The sequence below is a fragment of the Perca flavescens genome, chromosome 11, assembly GCF_004354835.1.
Source record: "Perca flavescens isolate YP-PL-M2 chromosome 11, PFLA_1.0, whole genome shotgun sequence".
Taxonomy (NCBI): domain Eukaryota; kingdom Metazoa; phylum Chordata; class Actinopteri; order Perciformes; family Percidae; genus Perca; species Perca flavescens.
In genome coordinates, this window is record NC_041341.1 from 17,093,015 (window position 1) to 17,111,636 (window position 18,622).

The following is an 18,622-nucleotide window of genomic DNA, read 5'->3' on the forward strand; positions in this document are numbered from 1 at the left end:
CCATCTGCTGCACAGGAGTTTGAAATTTGAAGATACATTTGACCAAAGATTCTCTATAGGCTCTAAACCGTCTCTGATTTTACTCCTGTACTTCTTATTTACCCTGTTTCTCTAAAGCTGGCACTGGCTGCGGGTAAGTTTAGCTTGCACCCAAAATGCATCAAGGGCGCATTAGGATTTCATTGCTTCAACCACATTTGAAGTTGGTCAGGGATCACCACACATGGATTAAACACAAATGAGCTCTTGCCTGCACTCAACTTGTGGCATGGCAAAACTCCCAAACCCAGATATGCAATCAAGATAAAGGTTAATGTCTGTACCTGCAGCATTTAATATTTAATACTATTGATAATACTGTGCAATTCCATTACTGTGCAATATCTGTATACTGTGCAATATCATTACTCTCATTGTCCAATATGTATTACTTATTGAATATGATCACCACTATTGGGCAATATTCAAATAATGTGCAATAACCCACACTGCATATCACACTGTAAACTTATTTTTTCATAGTGTCTCAACCATTAATTGTATAGATTAACTGTGCACCGTACCCCCCTCCCTTTTTTGCACTACTTATTTTATTTTATGTTGTTATATTTTTTACGTATATGCTGGCACTGGGAAAGGAGTTGCTTTTAATCTCATGGTACATGTGTATAGTGACAATAAAAGGCATTCTATTCTATTCTATTCTATTCTATTAAAAGTAATAAAAGGCCAGCCATATACATCTACCTTGGTGGACTCAGAGGTTAAGGCCTTTGTATTGTTTCTGGGAACATTGGGGTTCACCTTAGGAGGAGTTTTTAATCTACAATTACACATAGTGGGTTTTAGGATTTTTAACACTCACATTTAACTCAACAGGAAGACAAAATAAACAGTCATTCATTCAGTTAAAACAAAACAGATGTGTTTAGCGTTCTCTATGCCAGAATTAGATTACTGCTACAGTGTGGGGAAGGCTTTGAAACAGCTGTAGACCATCATGATGGAAAACAGAATTAACAGACATTAAGAAACATAACTGATCATTTTAATGAATAGATAGGGTAAATAGAATGGAGTGGACAGCATTTATGGTTAGGGTTAACATTTCTGAGAGGCGGTAACATGCACTGTGGGAATGACCTCTGTATTCTTTTTTTATTATGGCTATGGCTTTGGCTGTATGGCAGGATGCAATTTTCTGTATAGTTTACTATAGATAACATCAAATGTGAGCTGGAAAGCATAATTTAGTCACAAGCGGTGTGTTGAGATGCACCAACTGCAACTGGATCTAATAATCCAAGAAGGTATGAAGGGTCAAAGATAAAAAAAAAAAGCTCTACTCAATATCCTTGAATTGAAGAATTACACATTAAAGCTTGCGCCAAACACTCCATCACCTAACTCTGGCTCAGGTCCATTAATTAACCTGAATGACCCAAATCATAACCTCTTTACCCCCCCAAACATGCCAACAAGAAATCACCATCCTCTTCCCAACAGCCATATACTGCCCGTTATCAAAACATGATCATAAGATGACATTTCTCTCCAATGATGCCTGCCGAGTCTCAGAATTGCATTGAATTTTAGGACCTCTTATGCAGTATAATTAAAGTATACTATAGCCTATGTTGTCTGCTGCATGTGCCTAATTAGAGTGATCAACAGTTAATCAATTTTCAATGAGATTCACAAAGTGAAATGAAAGGTCAAACATTCCTTAAATAATCAGTTTCCATTCTTTACTGGTATTTTCAAATATTAGGATATTTACAACTTACAAATACACTTAATTGCCAGTTTAAACTAATGCAGTCTAATACAACAACAACCTTAAAATAAATCCTACCTTCATGAAGGTTATACTGTTGTGGTGCTGTTGAACTGTATTACATTATACTGAGAAGTGTTAGTATTATTAACTAAACCCTTACTGATATAAGTGGGTTGAACATATTGTGTACACCTCTAAATATAATGCAATACAGTTCACCAGCACCAAAACACCATCCTCCAAAAATGACTTTAACGTTTAATCAACATCTCTCTAAAACAGTTTCAACAAAAACATATTGATTCAACTTTACGGTAATTTTGTAGGATATATTGTGTGGGGATGTCAAATGTATTATTATTAACTGTCTTATCTATTAACTGTCTTATCTTACACGAGCCAGACAAGAGGAGAGAGCGAGGCCATTCCCAGGCGTTCAAGACATTCTATTCTTAACACAATATATTTCTACATTATACAGAGGTGTGTTGCTAGCTACTATTTGAGGGTAGACTAAATATTAGAAACACATCTTGGTTATAGCAAGCTGGTATGAATGACAGGAGGTATCCCTTGACATAATTTATTTATTACTTAATAATGTATAATGTCTCTTGTATGCTGCATCCTGTGAGTGAACTAGTCTTAAGTGAGTCTACTCAAACCAGGCTGCCATTCATTTAAAAAAAAAAAAAAAAAAAAAAAGACTGACATCCACAGATACTCTATCAGTTATCTATACACCCTTCACACTTGGTCAAGGGTGTATTCATTTTCATGAGATAAAACTCATTTGAGCCTAAGTCTGCCCAACAGACTGATATTTATTTTTTTCTTATAAATTAAGCCCTTGTGGGGTTTTCTTCTCATGTTAAATGGGGACTCAAATTACTCATTGTTCACACAACAGTGAAGAGCTAAAAAAATGAGCAGCTGAGACCCCATTAATCCCCCGTCCCTCTTTGTGTAAAGTCTAGACGTGTTCTATGTCTGAATACTGCCTCACCCTAGATTTACTGTGTAGTAATTTGATTCAACACATTAATTTAGGAATATGCTTCATAAAAGAAGAAAAAAAACAAAAAAGTCTCAAAACTAGATTTGACAATGGGCTCACTTCAAGACGGCCTCCAGATCTAAACAGAGTAGGGCCCATATTCAGGCCTTTATCATGATGTTGCCTACTAAATGAGCACAATTCAGTTGACACAGAAAACCTAAGGCATTGGAGGCCCTGGAATACACAAAATGCTTTGGTGTTCAGTTGTTTGTCAAAGACAGACTCAATGCAAGTGTTTGATGACATCTCTTTCTCCTATGGAGTTTGAATGCACTTTTCACAAGTTGATTCAAAGCTATGTCAACTGTTCATGTATATTATGTTATTTGGACACTGTGATGTGCAGTAGAGAAGGGTCTTCCTATTACAGATGCAGTTTTTATGGTAATTGTCGTGTTGTTTGGGATAATGTGTGTAGTTTGTTTGTAGGAGTAGGGGGTGAAGGGTGGGGCCATAGAACAGTTTTTATGTTTAAGTGTTTTGGGAGTTTTTCTGTAGTGTACATGGTATTACATAAGTAGTTTAAAAATCTCACTTTATTTTTCTCTCACCAAAACACACGCACAAGGATTCATTTTGGAAAACTAATTCCAAAACATGCAAATATCAACAGAGCAGTTACTGCAAACCTCATATTTCTACTGAAACCTACTGGACTACTTCCGCGCAGGCGCAGAATGAACGACAGTCGGGCTACCAAACTGGTCAAACAGCGGGTGTAAAGATGGTAGGTAACCAAAATAAACACAAACCCGGGCATTGGCTTTGGTGCCATTAATGCTTACATTGAAGACTATTGGATTATTAAAGTACATGCCGTGTCGCGTTTTGGCAAGCCTACAATGATTAGTTACTTGTGTTCGTTGCTAGTACAGGGAAGGTCAGTTGATATTTTGAGAGCAGCTAGCTAGCTAGACGTCCCTTTTTGGCAGTCTGTTAACTTACTGGGATCAGGTCAGTCGTTATACCTCAAAGGCAGACACACACAGGATCGTTTAAGTGAAATCCCGGCATATCCATAACCATACTGACAGCCTATTCCCGTGATACTACCCCCATCGTTATGTCAGTGATACATTTTGGCTAACTTCGCTAACGTTAGCCAGTATAAGTTACTAGCTGGTGGTATGTAACGTTAGACAATGCTAACCCAACGTTACCCATCTGGTCGTACAATAATCCGTGCAGTCTGAACGGCAGCCAGTAACTTTACAGACGTTTGACTTCATGTGGCCGTTATTACCAGAAATCGGTAACGGTTGGCGGAGTCATTGGCAGGATGGTGAACTCGGAGTTTTAGTCTCCGGTTTCAGGAAATGCTCCTCGGTAGAGCCCAAGTGCTCAGGTACTGCAGCTGTTGTGAGGAGGTGGCATGGTGATCTTTTTTTCCATAGAGATGGGGGATATTTCTGGATTGTATCGCATAGGGCTGGACGATAACATTATTTCCATTATCAATTAATTACAGTTTATTTTTCCTATGTCTTCAAATTGATTGTTTTGTCCAGTCAACAGTCCAAAACTCATTTACTATCATTAATCATAGAAGACTAAAAAATAAGTCCTAACTTTTGAGAAGCTAGCCACTTGTTTTGGCATTTTTTTTCTTAAACGATTAATTGATATTTATATAGATATTTGTTGTAGATTGATTTTAGTCAATCAACTAACTAATGAATCAACTAAGCATAACATCTGTATAGTTTTGGGGAACCAGACATTGTCTGGAGTTAGGTTCAAGTATTACAATGACTTTAAAGCTAACTGTTGTAATGGCTGCATTACAGTTTAATGATAAAATATTCTGAATTTATTAGTCTGGCCAACACTAGCAGAATGAAATGTACACTGATTGCCTCTTCATGTTGCATTGAAAAATCATACACTATTAAGTTGCAAATCTCTATACCACAAAATAGTTTCACAATATCTGACAATATTGTGACATTATTTTTTATATTTCCGTGTATTTCTGGCAGGGTGCTTGTGCTACACTCCAGACTTGTTGCACCTCTAGACGGGGCAATGGCATCCCATTTCCCTTCTCATGTTACATCTATGAATGTAGTTATCTGAGGGGCCCTCCCGGGTACAGCATGTGCTTTGAGAATCCACAACATCCCCCTTCAGAAAAGCCCATGTTGCTTTTAGATAGGACAAAATTACCAGCACAGTTTTGGCTCACCACCTATAATGTGTGTGTGTCAGTGTGACAGACTAACCTTTGGAAATATGAGTGTTTCTGAGTGTCTCGCAGTCTTTGCTGTTGCCTGAATGCCTGTAGATGTGTGTGTCTCGCTGTGTGTTTTTGTCTGTGTTTCCGTCTGTGTTTGCGTGTTGTTGTCGGTATTCCCTGACCTGATCGCACCTGTGTCTGACAGTCCCTGTCCTGTGCTTACACAGCATAAGCTGAAGTCTTCACAGAGGGACAAGGTACGGCAGTTCATGTCCTTCACACAGGCTGGGGAGAAGACAGCTGTGTACTGCCTCACACAGAATGACTGGAAACTAGAAGTTGCTACCGACAACTACTTTCAGAATCCAGATCTCTACTGTAAGGAATCCATGAAAACGTCGGTAGACCGGAAAAAGCTGGAGCAGCTCTACAATCGCTACAAAGGTAAGCAGGAAAGTCTGTGTTTCATGCTGTAACTTTATTTACTTGGATAGAGCTGTTCCAAAAAGGACTGTATTCTTAAAAAGTTAGAGACACTACTTTTTTGCAAAAAGTGTCAGTGTAATGGTTTTTCTATTCCTTTGATAGATCCCCAGGATGAGAATAAGATTGGTATTGATGGAATCCAGCAGTTTTGTGATGACCTCTCGCTGGATCCAGCAAGCATTAGCGTGCTGGTCGTTGCGTGGAAGTTTCGTGCTGCCACTCAGTGCGAGTTCAGCAAGAAGGAGTTTCTGGATGGAATGACAGAGTTGGGGTGAGTGTTGACATCAACAGCATAGGACTTGCTCCAAAGTGGGACATAAACACTGTGCCCAAAGTATCTTTGGATGGTGGTTCTCTTAGTGTAGCTCCAGGGAGGGAAGGTTGTCTATATATAGACCCACTGAACCACAGCTTGAGTATTCTGTGTCTTCGCGAAATGACTCGGTGAAAGAGCTGCAGTGTTTTGACTTTAGAGGTTTATGTGTCAACGTTAACTTCTGCAAATTTGTCTTCAGCATCAAGACGGTCATGTTACAACTGGTTGGAGTGTATGTTTGTGTTCAATTAGAGTTTGTCTGTTTATATATTGCTTAAATTGTCTATTTTTGTAGGTGTGACAGCCCAGAAAAACTGAAGGCCCTTTTGCCAAGATTAGAGCAGGAGCTCAAAGATAGTGGGAAGTTCAAGGATTTCTACCAGTTCACCTTTAACTTTGCCAAAAATCCCGGGCAGAAGGGTCTAGGTAAGAAGAGTGACAATAACAACAACTTCCTGAATGGTATCACTGAGTTACAAACTGTTGGGATCAAGTGTTTTTTTTTTTTTGTCTATGTTCAGACTTGGAGATGGCTGTAGCCTATTGGAACCTGGTTCTGTCAGGACGATTTAAGTTCCTCGATCTTTGGAACAGATTCCTTTTGGTGAGTCAAAATGAAAATAGGATTGTTATCAGCACCAACACTGATCCTTAGTAGATCAGTTATTGGCCTTGACTTAACCGACAGAAATTTTCTCTATTAGTTACACTCATTGAGTCATGGCAGGCTGTTTTTATGGTCACAGTAATCCCTGGCTTCATGTTACCTTACACAAAAGTGATACCAATGGGTTCTGCACAGTTAGGAATACAGATATCAAATTTTTGGGGAAAAAAGAGGCAGCTATGAGTAGAGGTGGGCGATATATCGTTTAGATGATAATATCCAAATTGTAGTCTGGACGATATGCAAAATTGGGATATCGAATATTTCATAATTTGTACAATCCGACCCCCCAAACATGAAAAGAGCTGAAGGAAGTTAAAGAGAAAACAAATAACGCACACTATAACCTTCTAAACAATTATATGTAGCGATTTTAATACTGTAAGGGTTTGTTTGACTGTATTTTTTTGTACAAAATCACGATCGTCCCGCACGAGAGTAAGCTGCTACTAGTTCTTCCCTGTGCGTTATGACGTTCACTCATGTCAACAAAGATGGCGGCGTGCGATTGTCCAGCGGCTCTCCTGTCGGTGTATATTTATACAAGTACGTACAGCCACACTGAACTAATCACTACAGGACCACGATACAACACAGCCGTTACGAGAGCTTTCCAGGCGGCTCATAACATCCTGGAGGACATAGCCTGATCGAGCCCTCCAGGTTGTTATCGGCGCTAGCACGCCGAGCTAGCTATCTATCGGCAGGATGAGAAAATAACTCTGGCACGACCAGAAGCGAAGGACTGCATTTTTGTGCACAATGAATGGAGTACCAACTGCAGGATCGTTGCCCAGCACGGCTCACCTGACCTGGAGCCCTGTCGGTAATATACAGGCCATTTTATTTACTACGAAAACAGCACACTGCCGTCTACGTAGCCCCCGATGCTAACGTTAGCAAAGGTTTGGTTCACTGCTAACCATAGTGAACAAACTGCAGCGCGATCACCTGGATACGGGATACAGGGGACTTTAACAAGGCGTCCTTAAAGTCTGTTCCCCTCCAGCTTTCTCCCAGCATGTAGATTGTGTTACTAGAGGGAAGAACACACTAGACCATGTATACTCTAACATCAAGAAAGCACACAGAACTGCACCGTTCCCTCACCTGGGCCAGTCAGATCACATCCAACTCCTGATCCCAGCATAAGTCCCGGTCAGAAGGACTATACAGCCAAGTAGGACTATCAGAACCTAGTCTGACCCGGCCCTGTCCCAGATCCAGGACTGCTTCCAATAAGGACATGGTTGTGTGCAATATGTTACAGAACAGAGCCCTTTATTGTTATGATTTCATCTTGCTTGTACATTTTCCCAAGAGAACCACCGAAATAGCCTCTGAACAGGGCTTCTTTTAACTTCTAGAAGGATTTCAAAAATATCGTCTGAATATCGATATCGAGATATTGAAAAAAAATATCGAGATATTCATTTTTGTCAATATCTCCCACCCCTAGCTATGAGTTGAGGTATCGGAATCAATAGGGCTGGGTACCAAACTTTGATACTTTTTAGGCACCAACTGAATTTCCTCCATAGTATCACATAGTTGTAAAGTAGCTAACAAAAAAAATTGTAATGTAAAATATTGTAATTTCTTTTTGTTAAAATGGATTTTATAAAATTGGTATCAAAATCCCATACCAATGGGATTGGTATGGGTATTTTGAACGATACCCAGCCCTAAGACCAAATTAGATAAAGATGGGTTGGTGCATCCATCATTTAAATCTATTTGCCCATTGATGGAGAACTTGGCTAAAGCTATGCCGGCTTTCATTACACCTCGATGACTCAGTCAAAGAGGGGGGTCAGCGGTTGTTACCAGATAGTGTTTGGTTGAAATGAAAACCTCCAGAACACATGCTGGCCAAGTGGTTATTCAGTGATTTACATTTACATAACACATTATGGTGTTATAATGGCAATTTGTTTCTCACAGTTTTGCTTATAGAGATAGAAAAAAAATGAACAGAAGCTGCGTGAAACTAGGGCTGGGCAATATATCGATTTTATATCAACATCGTGATACGAGACTAGATATCGGCTTAGATTTTGAATATCGTGATATGACATAAGTGTTGTCTTTTCCTGGTTTTAAAGGCTGCATTACAGTAAACTGAACTTACCAGACTGTTTTAGCTGTTCTGTTATTTGCCTTTTCCCCACTTAGACATATTACTGATGATTATTTATCTAAAATCTAAGTGTGAAGATATTTTGTTAAAGCCCCAATTGTCAACCCTAGAATATCGCCGCAATATCGATATCGAGGTATATGGTCAAGAATATTGTGATATCTGATTTTTTTTCCCTATCGCCCAGCCCTACGTGAAACCACACCAAAATGTTGACCAGCACTTCTCTATTACAGGAACACCATAAACGATCCATCCCAAAGGACACATGGAACCTTTTGTTGGACTTTGGTAACATGATTGCAGACGACATGTCAAACTATGATGAGGAAGGTGAGTTTTGGATGACAAAGTTCCTTCAGATATAGCATTTGTTTTTTCTGTAATTCTGTCAATGTGAACTTTCTTTCTTATTTAAATCACTGTGACAGTAATGCTATCTTGCTGTTTTTTTCTCAGGAGCATGGCCAGTCCTTATAGATGATTTTGTGGAATTCGCTCGACCAATTGTAACGGGATCAAAACGTAAAACTCTCTAAATCCAATCCCAACTCTGGATAGCCAGAACCTTGTTTCTGTTACAGTGACTTCATAGTTTTTTTAAGACTTGTAAAAAAAAAAAAAAAAAAAAAAAAAAAACAATTGTAGACTTCAGAGAGAAAACAGAAGCACTTGAAACTGTCAGGAAATCACCTTTCAGGGAGCGGAGTAAAAACTATGAGAACATCTGGCCACATTTTTTTTGTCCTCATGAGACTGAGGCGTTAAATGGACATTGCCGGTTTCACCGTTGTCTCTCCTGTTGGGATTCTCTGCATCCTGGACACCCCTCTGCTCTGCTCCAGGAGGAGCACTACCTGTCAGGCCACAGCCCTGTAAGTGGGGAAGGACACAGCACTGAGAGGAGGTTCGCTGGAGGTGTGTACTCTAAAAAAGGGACTGGAGAGGAGAAAACTATGTGTTTTAAGATTCTTCCTAGTCAACTTTGTTTTTGTTATATGAAGCTCTGAGTGACTGTGCATAGCTCCCAGGTCTTACTCTAACTTCGGGACAGAGTGCTCACTACACCAGCACCAACAGAACTGTTGCAGTTTTTACTGTACATACTGTATCTATTGGGACAGTTTACAAAGAGAGCTATATGAAGAATAATATAAATATGTTGAATTTATAAATGCAAAAGATGATTCTTTTATGTACAGTATATGCTAACATCTCTAACGGGATGCCTCAATATCGTGGATGATATGCTGTTGGTTTGTTTGTACGGTGGATCTGTCAAGTCATGGAATTGTGAGCTTCTCAATGAAGGCATGTTAAACACATTCTAAATCCCCTTGGGCTGGTTTTCACTAAAGTAAAAGCAGTGCTTTAATTTGATAACTGATATTGGTTGGTGGTTTTCATTTGTCAGGTTAATCTTAGTTGGGAATGGGTGTTGATTCCTACATGTGAGGTAGTCTGTCCACAGCACCACGATTTTGCTTGCAAAAGATCATGTCTTTCTAACTGTTGAGGAAAGAGTTTTGTTTTTATCCCTCTAAAGACAATGATGTTAAAGTGACTATTCAGCAGCATTTAAGTGAAATTTAGAGTTCAGAAATTACAGACCCTTAGGATTGCATGGCACATATCTGTATGTCATGGCAATGCAACGTTCAGAAGGCAGGACACTAAAGAGGGCAAAAACAGGACGACAAATTAAGCCTTAAGAATAAATATCTCTGTTCAATATTTATATTTCTGTTCAAGCCCATCTGTTCAGTGTTACTGAAGGTAGTGAAATTTAGAATATATTGTTAAAACATAATGTAAGTAGCCTAAGTATATTGTTCATTTAAGAAAGATGAATAAAGCATGAGTTTATCCGTAATCATACATGCAAAGTTATTTTGTTGTTGAGTCAGATGGACATTTTATATCACTTACAGAACAGTATAGCTGTGTTTCATAAAGCAGAGCTATGACTGCCAGAGTGTAAAAAAGATTTATAACCATACTGATCTGAAAGTGTTAAAGTGTTTAATATGACATCTTTCAGAATATTCCTCCATGTTGTTAATTGCTAATAATGAACTATTTCTTTTAGTACTTAGCTGTGGTAAATTGGCCAATTTGGTAATGGTGCTTTGGAAAACAAACATGAATAAGTTCCACATTGTTTATTACAGTATGTTATTTCCCTGTTTGCAACTTTACAATGTAACACAATAGAGGTACAGTATTGGATGATGATGATGATGATGATGATGATGATGAGGAGTTGGTTAGGATGTCTGTAGTATTATAAAGTTAACACAGTCATTCCACATACTCCATATTACAAGGCAGGTCACGTGAGTAAAATAATATTTATGCCACTATGTGTCTGCATGCTGTGCCATCTTTCTAAAAAGATCACAACTACTAGCCAACATAAATGTTTATTTTGCAAAAATTATTTTAGGGGGTTTATGAGGTAAGACACCATTCATGGACCACAAAATTCACAGTTTAAATCCGACTGACAACCTTTGTTTGTGTCACTAGTTTCCTTAAAGCTATTACAATAAACTATTAAATAAAGGCATAAAAAAGGTCCAGAAATACTTAAAGCTGATTTTATAACATTTATGTAGTATACCATTGAGAATGACTGAAAAAAGGGGAGAACTCTAGCTGTGGCTACCATATAAGGATAGGTTCATGTTTTTCAAAACTGGTCAGGTGCCCAAGGCCTGTAGATTTAGTCTCCCATCGCTTCCATTGGCAGCACTTTAGGAAGAGCTCTTTCATTGGCCAGTATGAACAGGAGGACTAATGACAGCGAGTTAAACCTGTTTCAGTGTACATATGTGCGCTTTACTGTTCTCAAAGACAAACATGAAAAATGTGGCCATATCCTTTAAGGACGATAAGGGCATGTCCTCAGTATCGTTTCTGGGAATTTGGTGGATGTAACAATCTAAGAATTAGTTTATATTCTACAACTTGGGGCAAAAGGGCAAAAATTAAACCAGCATTAACTGATTTTGGGCCACTCGGGGGCAGCGAAAACATAAAGATATTGATTATAATCCCTTTTAAAACACATTAAAATAAAACTAGTAAAAAGGGATTTAGTTTTCTTTATGATAATATTCCTGACAGTGTGGAGACAGCCTTGGAATACTATTAAGTAGTAAATGATATATTTAAACAGTCTAAACAATATACTCTTTTGGTAGTCAGTTAAATATTTCTTAAGGAACATTAAAGTGAGGGTAATTGGACTTTGGATTTCTAAAATCCTGTCTCCAATCCTGGAATTAATGCTTTACCATTTACAGGGAATGGGGAAACCTTTATTTTGATAAGAGTGATATGCAAAAAGGCATAAAAGCATCCAATTGTTTTGCATGCAAATAAAGCACATACCTGTGGTTGTTACCTGAGTGTTATGTAGTCTAGCCCCTCCTCTCAGTGAAAACTCTAAAGGTGAGTCATTGGAAACTCAGACCGCTTTATTTACTTACCTTGACAGCAGGAATAGAAATGAAATAGGTGCCTCTGTGCAGGTTGTTTACAACCTCGGTGGACTACTTTACCTGCAGCAAATGACACAATGGAATTGAAAGGAAATGCTTCTCAACCTCTTACATGTAATAATGGCAGTGAAAGGTGAGCTTCGTGTTGATGTGGTGTTCACTCTGACTGCATGTCTCTCTTTTAGTTACGGTTGTTACATGTATGTTCTTGACTTCCAGTTATTTACATCAGCTTCTTTCCATATCTACGCATTGTAATTGCATGCAATGTCTTACTTGACAAATGTGTACAGCTGGTATTAAAAGCCAACTAGCTCAGTAAAATATCATAGCTAAGAGTTCTTTTGTGGAATATACATGACATTTGCTGAGGTTATTTTTTGGCTTGAATTTTGCTACTTGCTACTCATCTCACTTGAAAGTAATTTAAAACTGACTAATCATCTAGCTGGGGCATTGGATCTCTCCGCTACAGAAACCTAACCCCGTGCAGGCTTTTGTAGTGTCTGTCATCAGGGAATAGGCGCTAGAAGGGTGGGTAGCAAAGTAACCCCAGCGGTCAGTCATTTCTTCACAGTTGTGCTTTGTGCACAGTCCTTCATTTGTACATGCTAATGGGGTGTGTGGATTTGCCCCAGCAGGATTGACCCTTATGGCTTTGAGAGACGTCATGATTTTGAATCCTACAAGGAGATGATGAATGAGTATGTAGCTGTCCTCAACAGAAGGTCGATGAGATGGTCCAAGCTCCTTCAAGAGAAACCACATGTGGAGAAGAACTTGACAGGTACAAGTAACAAACACACATTGAAATACACCACGTTTTCGTTTTGGGGCCTTCTGTGGTTATATGACATAAATATAAAATCTGTCTGAAGTGAAAAGGTATGTGCGTAAAGGTGTGCCTAACGAGCACCGTGCCAGGATTTGGATGGCAGCCAGTGGCGGACAGGAACGACTGGAGAGCAACCCGGGTTATTACCAGTCTCTGCTGGCCATGGAGCATGACACCAAGCTGATGGAAACCATCCATACAGGTGCTTTCACTCAAGATATTTTGACATGTCAAATAAATGATGGCTGAATTCCATTTAGCTGCTTCAGGTTCAGGGTCCTGGGATTGTTGGCTCACTGTCTCAATGTCATGGCTTTACTGAGACACTTGAATAGAACGGAGCCATTGTTAATGTTATTAGTGTCACCTGAGCTTTCCCTACTATGACCATTCAAAGTGTCTGCTGTGAAAAAAAAAACCTCTTCCTGTCTCCCCACCTCCCTACAATCGACTATTCCGCTTCAAAGAAACAAACATTCACACCTCAACATGTATCAACACACAGGTCCATATCACAGTATAATTCTTGTCTTGTCATTTTTGACAGACATGCATAGGACCTTTCCTGACAACGTCCTCTTCCAGAGCAAAGCAGAACCGAGCCTGCAGAGGGCTCTGTACAATGTGCTGCTTGCCTACGGACAACATAATAAGGAAGTTGGGTACTGTCAGGTGAATGAAACACTTCTCTCCGTTCCATATTCATTTCATTACATATGTAGTACTTTCCCCAAATTAAGCTTTCTGTGCAACATTCACTAATCCCAGTTAGCTTTTTGTACAGCAAACTTAACTATTTAATTTAAATTCCAAGTCATATTATGATGTATACTGAAGTCAATGGGTTTAATAATTGTTAATTGATAGGTGTACAAATACCTGTTTTTCCCAGACATGTAAGTATTAGTATCATCATAGCATATGTTAAATATGTCTAGCATAAATTCTGCTGTGTATTTGGCTGCGTGTGTCTGTAAATCAGTGACCTAAAATATGCCTGTGGGCTCACTCACAGTTTAGATCATCGCTGTCTCTGTTCATGTCAGGGCATGAACTTTATTGCAGGCTACCTCATGATCATCACCAAAGATGAAGAGAACTCCTTCTGGCTCATGGATGCATTGTTGGGCAGAATGCTCCCAGGTAAAGGTTTTTTAAACACGCGCACACATACAAACAATTAAGGTCCATGCACACCCCCACGGGTGTTTTCAATGAGTCTGTCTGATTATAGGATGAAGGTGGGCATGGCTATGGAATTACGAGCTAGTCAATGCACCAATAAAAATGGTAAAGGTGTGAGTTGTCCAGTGCTTATAGCTGTAACACTACTAACAGGAATGTATTGGCAACTTGTTAAAAACCTTCCTCACCACTTCTTGCAGGATGTAAAGGGTTCTGTCTCATGTAGTCCACCATGTCCAACTTTAATGCAATGCTATCAAAGGAGGACGAGGCTCGTAGACAGTGAAAAACGGTTTATTTCCCAGAAATGATCAAAAGTGAAGATAAACCAAAAATAAGTATCCATATGCAGTGCTGGATTATCAAAAACCGACAGATGTGCTGATATTGACTTTGCTGTAATCAAAAATACAGTCTACAGACAGCGGTCTATAGACCGAGGTCTACAGACAGCGGTCTACAATCAGCGGTTAGAAAAATTGTTGCTCTACATCCTGATCCAGCAGGACAAACTAGTGGAGCGTGAGTCTCAATGGGCAAAACACACATCAAAGCACATTCTAAAACATTACCTGAATTCTAATTTATATTAGACTACATAGTTTGTCATAAAACAATTTACCTTTGCAATGAGAATAAAACTGTAAAGAATACAGCATGGCTCTTAAAGGGAAAATGAGGGAATTGTCCTGAGAAGAGGTCTTAACAGTGGTGCAGGGCATTTAATCAATCAAACTTTATTTATATAGCTCATTTCATGCAATGTGCTTTACATTAAGTGAATGTATACCAATTAAAAGTAGAAGAAAACCAAAAATAAAGCATTAAAACAACAACATGGATAGTAAAAAATCAATAATATAGCCAGTTAATGTAGAAGTGCCCAGTTATATATCAGAAACAAGAAAGTGTGTGGGCCCACACAGGGGGCATGATATGGCAGCATGCATACTGTAAATGCAAGTCAGGTAAAATATTTAAAGTTTAAATCATTTTAAAAATCTTTAAATCTCTAAAGAAGCATTGACTTAGAAGAGATGTGATGAGCGCTTTGCTTTGTTCCAATTAAAGCTATGTTAGCAGCATACTGAACAAGTACAAACTTTTAGGCAGACCTGAGAGCAGAGCAGCACAGTAATCCGCAAATGTTCATGTTTAAAAGGGGAAGACAGACAAGATGTTATCTGTGCTAGATCAGTAATGACATTCAAATGTATTTCCCTGTACTGTACAGTGCTCCTTTTTTTTTACTTCTTTGATCCAATAAATGTTTTATCATGGTCCACTTGGAGCATGTTGTGGTTCATTGATGTCAGAAATTGTAATAATGACTATGTAAATGCAAATTAATAGTGCATGCTCATGATGACCCCTAGTGTTATAAAAGACTGAAGACTGAGTAGTGGACCCGAGTTGGCGCTTTGTGGTACTCCATGTGGAAAATCCATTCTTGCAAGAAGTTCTGGACTAATACAACAATCTGAAACATTTAGATTTGATCTTTGAGATAGAAACAAAACCAGTTCACAATTCACTTAAAAGGCCAACCAACAAGTATCACGATTGCACTCAGATAGACAAGTAACCTCATCTACTTTGTGGATATTATAGACTTCTACAGTCCAGCCATGATGGGCCTGAAGACTGACCAGGAGGTTCTTGGGGAGCTGGTGAAGGCTAAAGCTCCTGCAGTAGGACAGCTCATGGCCCAGTATCCTGGCATATGGACACTGGTGGTGTCACGCTGGTTCATCTGCCTCTACATTGACATACTCCCAATTGAGGTGAGCAAAAGTTGGGGTTCACAAATGAGGAATTCATGGTGATGTTAAAGCATGTCATTTTACAGGCATATTTCTTGTTTCTTGTGATTGCAGACAGTTCTGCGGGTCTGGGATTGTCTTTTCTACGAGGGCTCCAAAGTTCTTTTCCGTGTCGCTCTGACTCTCATCATTCACCACCAGCCGGAAATCCTGCGAGCTCGCTCTTTGACTGATGTGTGCGAGTGCTTTAAACAAATTTCCTGTGGAGCTTTTACTCTGGACTGCCACACCTTCATGCAGGTGCGTTGAGAAAGGACATAACAGTGGCTGTTGTTACATGGGCTTAGAACAGTTTGAACACCAGCTCTCCACCACTGGCAAAACTTTGCAAAAGGTCAGCCTGCATTAAGCGCTTTAGGGCTGAAACTAATGATTATTTTCATTATCGATTAATCCACTGAATACTTTGTTGACTAATCTATTAATCATCTATAAAATGTACAAAAACAGTGAAAAATGCAGATGAAAGGTTCACAGAGCCCATAGTGATGTCTCCAAAAACCCAAATATAATCAGTTTACTATAAGACAAAGAAAAGCAAGGAATCCACATTTGAGAGGCTGAAATTAATACATTTCTGGCATTTTATCTTGAAAAATGACTTAAATGGTTAATCGATTATCAATGTGTTGCAGATACATTAACTTTAACTTATTAATTAATGGACAAATTGGTTCAGCTTTAGAGTGCTTTGTATTATTGTTGGTTCACTGCTGTGCTTTTTTACCGTGTGTGTATGTGTGTGTGCGTGCATGTGTGTATACTTATTAAAGGTATAATTATGAACCTTAATCAATTTGGTGACATTCTCTCTCTAATTACAGAAAATCTTCACAGAACCTGGCAGCCTGTCGATGGCAACTATTGATAAACTCAGAGAGAAATGCAGACAACGAATACTGGAGGAAGAATCTGGACGGCCATAAAGTTTTGGATCCACCATTGATGCCCGTCTAAATGGATTTCTAAAACTAACAGCTTTAATTCAGTGTTAAAGAATAACACTTGGTAACTATTACCGAATGGACTTCTGGTGGCTTTTTGTTTTGCTTCTGTTTCAAGTTTCTATAAAGGATCTAGATGTTTTAGAACCTTGTCCTTTGCAAATGGTCCCATGTTCTGCAGAATATTTCTACTTTAAGTGTGATCATCAGAACTGATGCTTTGTAAAAATCCTTTTTGCAATACAGTATACGTTGTAGCACTGTGGGACTGATGCAATTATGTTTGTTATTCTGGAGAAAAATACTTATAGAGAATGTGGTCTCGCATTGCCAGACATATCTCCACAGCACTGTGGAGTAATTCTGGCTCCTCCACACATACGTTGCAGGATAGGAGAAATGCATTTCTTTAAACCAATCACAATCGTCTTGGGCGGCGCTGAGCTCCGCTCGCAGAGACAGTGATGCTACAAAATGGTCTCAGGAAGGAACTTGTTTGGGTTCACATAATTTGCTCTTACCAGTCAGTGTATTGCCCTGTGTTACTCCGGCCACAGCAATCCTGGCTTTCTTTGTAAATATTTACAATCATTCCCCGAAAGAACCTAGCAGGCCTGCCTTGTTGCATGATCCAAATTTTCTTCAAAACATGCCATTTTCAGTGTGTAGCTTGCTAACTCAAAGTCTTTTTTTTTTTCCAAAAACAAACGGTTACGCAAGGCGAGGAACATCCAGCGGTCATTAATCCAGACTATAGAGAATGTAACTTCTGTTTTATCCGTCATGGTCTAATGTAAAAATGGGAATTAATGATGCACTGAAACACTGTTCAAAACCGTCCATTTCTCTTTCTGACGTAAAATGAGATGTCCTCTCTTTGTTTTACTTTTTATTGTTACCAGAAACCTAATAATTGACCTAATCCTTTTCCTGATGTAGCTGACCTCAGAAAAACCTCTGCCAAACAAAGGTAAAGAGAAGTGGAAATTTCAGTGTTAGATGAATGTCTTAAACAACAGTTTGTGGCTGTGTATAGTATGGAAATCCACTAGGACTGCGGAGTCACAAATAGTCAAGTCAAAAAAGTCTTTGTTGTCGCTTTGTGTCGTTAAGCATCTGGTAATCTGGAACATGGGCTGCATATGAAATCACCTACTTTACTAGCAGTAGGCCTACGTACTGATTTGGCCAACGTAGCATGTAGTATGCAACAAACGCAAAATCTGCAGTATGCCAAAAATACTCAGATATCTACCTCGCCTACTGTGTCCTACAATGCAAAGCACTGGAATAGTCCCAACAACAGCCATTTCTGCTTTCCAAAACCAAAAACCGGCTACCCCTGGCATAGCATACGGCAAATTAAATTGATTGAGGGGGTGGCAGTAGCTCAGTCCGTAGGGAATTGGGTTGGGAACTGGAGGGTCGCCGGACCAAAGTACAGAGTGTGGATTGGTAGCTGGAGAGATGCCAGTTCACCTCCTGGGCACTGCCAGATGCTCTTGAGCAAGGCACTGTACCCCCCCAACCGCTCAGGGCGCTGGTCCAGCACTGAGAGCCCACTCACTCTGACATCTCTCCATTTGTGCATGAATAGGTCCTGAGCAGGCCTGTGTGTAGTGATTTCAAAAACAGAGTGTAAATTGTAATTTCCCCACTGGGGATCAATAAACAGTATAAATTATTATTATAAAAATGATGTTT

General features: G+C 39.2%; 2 protein-coding genes across 5 annotated transcripts; both read left to right on the plus strand.

The window, feature by feature from the left end:
• Positions 1-35: 35 nt before the first annotated feature.
• On the plus strand, positions 36-10,713 carry dcun1d2a (DCN1, defective in cullin neddylation 1, domain containing 2a). Of its 4 annotated transcripts, none has more exons than XM_028590821.1 (7): positions 36-133; positions 5,244-5,460; positions 5,605-5,773; positions 6,114-6,244; positions 6,340-6,422; positions 8,862-8,958; positions 9,085-10,713. In XM_028590821.1, the coding sequence occupies exons 2-7, from the start codon at positions 5,286-5,288 to the stop codon at positions 9,162-9,164; spliced, it is 735 nt and encodes a 244-aa protein (XP_028446622.1). In that variant the 5' UTR covers positions 36-133; positions 5,244-5,285; the 3' UTR covers positions 9,165-10,713. The 4 variants fall into 4 exon arrangements, with proteins under 4 accessions (XP_028446622.1, XP_028446623.1, XP_028446621.1 ...); XM_028590822.1 differs by lacking the exon at positions 36-133 and adding an exon at positions 3,438-3,567; XM_028590820.1 differs by lacking the exon at positions 36-133 and adding an exon at positions 3,580-3,794.
• LOC114563632 (growth hormone-regulated TBC protein 1-A) lies at positions 9,394-17,104 on the plus strand. Its single transcript, XM_028590430.1, has 8 exons — positions 9,394-9,500; positions 12,773-12,918; positions 13,010-13,168; positions 13,514-13,638; positions 14,013-14,109; positions 15,763-15,935; positions 16,029-16,214; positions 16,799-17,104. Exons 1-8 carry the CDS (start codon positions 9,394-9,396, stop codon positions 16,898-16,900), a joined length of 1,095 nt encoding a protein of 364 aa, XP_028446231.1. The 3' UTR covers positions 16,901-17,104.
• The last annotated feature ends 1,518 nt before the right edge of the window (positions 17,105-18,622 follow it).

Excerpts from the sequence above, each read along its gene's own strand:
- dcun1d2a (XM_028590822.1), top strand. Across the intron at positions 5,774-6,113 it reads GATGGAATGACAGAGTTGGG|GTGTGACAGCCCAGAAAAAC; the intron begins GTGAGTGTTGAC and ends CTATTTTTGTAG. Across the intron at positions 6,423-8,861 it reads TTTGGAACAGATTCCTTTTG|GAACACCATAAACGATCCAT; the intron begins GTGAGTCAAAAT and ends TCTCTATTACAG.
- LOC114563632 (XM_028590430.1), top strand. The coding sequence starts at position 9,394 with ATGGACATTGCCGGTTTCACCGTTGTCTCTCCTGTTGGGATTCTCTGC. Across the intron at positions 13,639-14,012 it reads AGGAAGTTGGGTACTGTCAG|GGCATGAACTTTATTGCAGG; the intron begins GTGAATGAAACA and ends TGTTCATGTCAG. Across the intron at positions 16,215-16,798 it reads ACTGCCACACCTTCATGCAG|AAAATCTTCACAGAACCTGG; the intron begins GTGCGTTGAGAA and ends CTCTAATTACAG.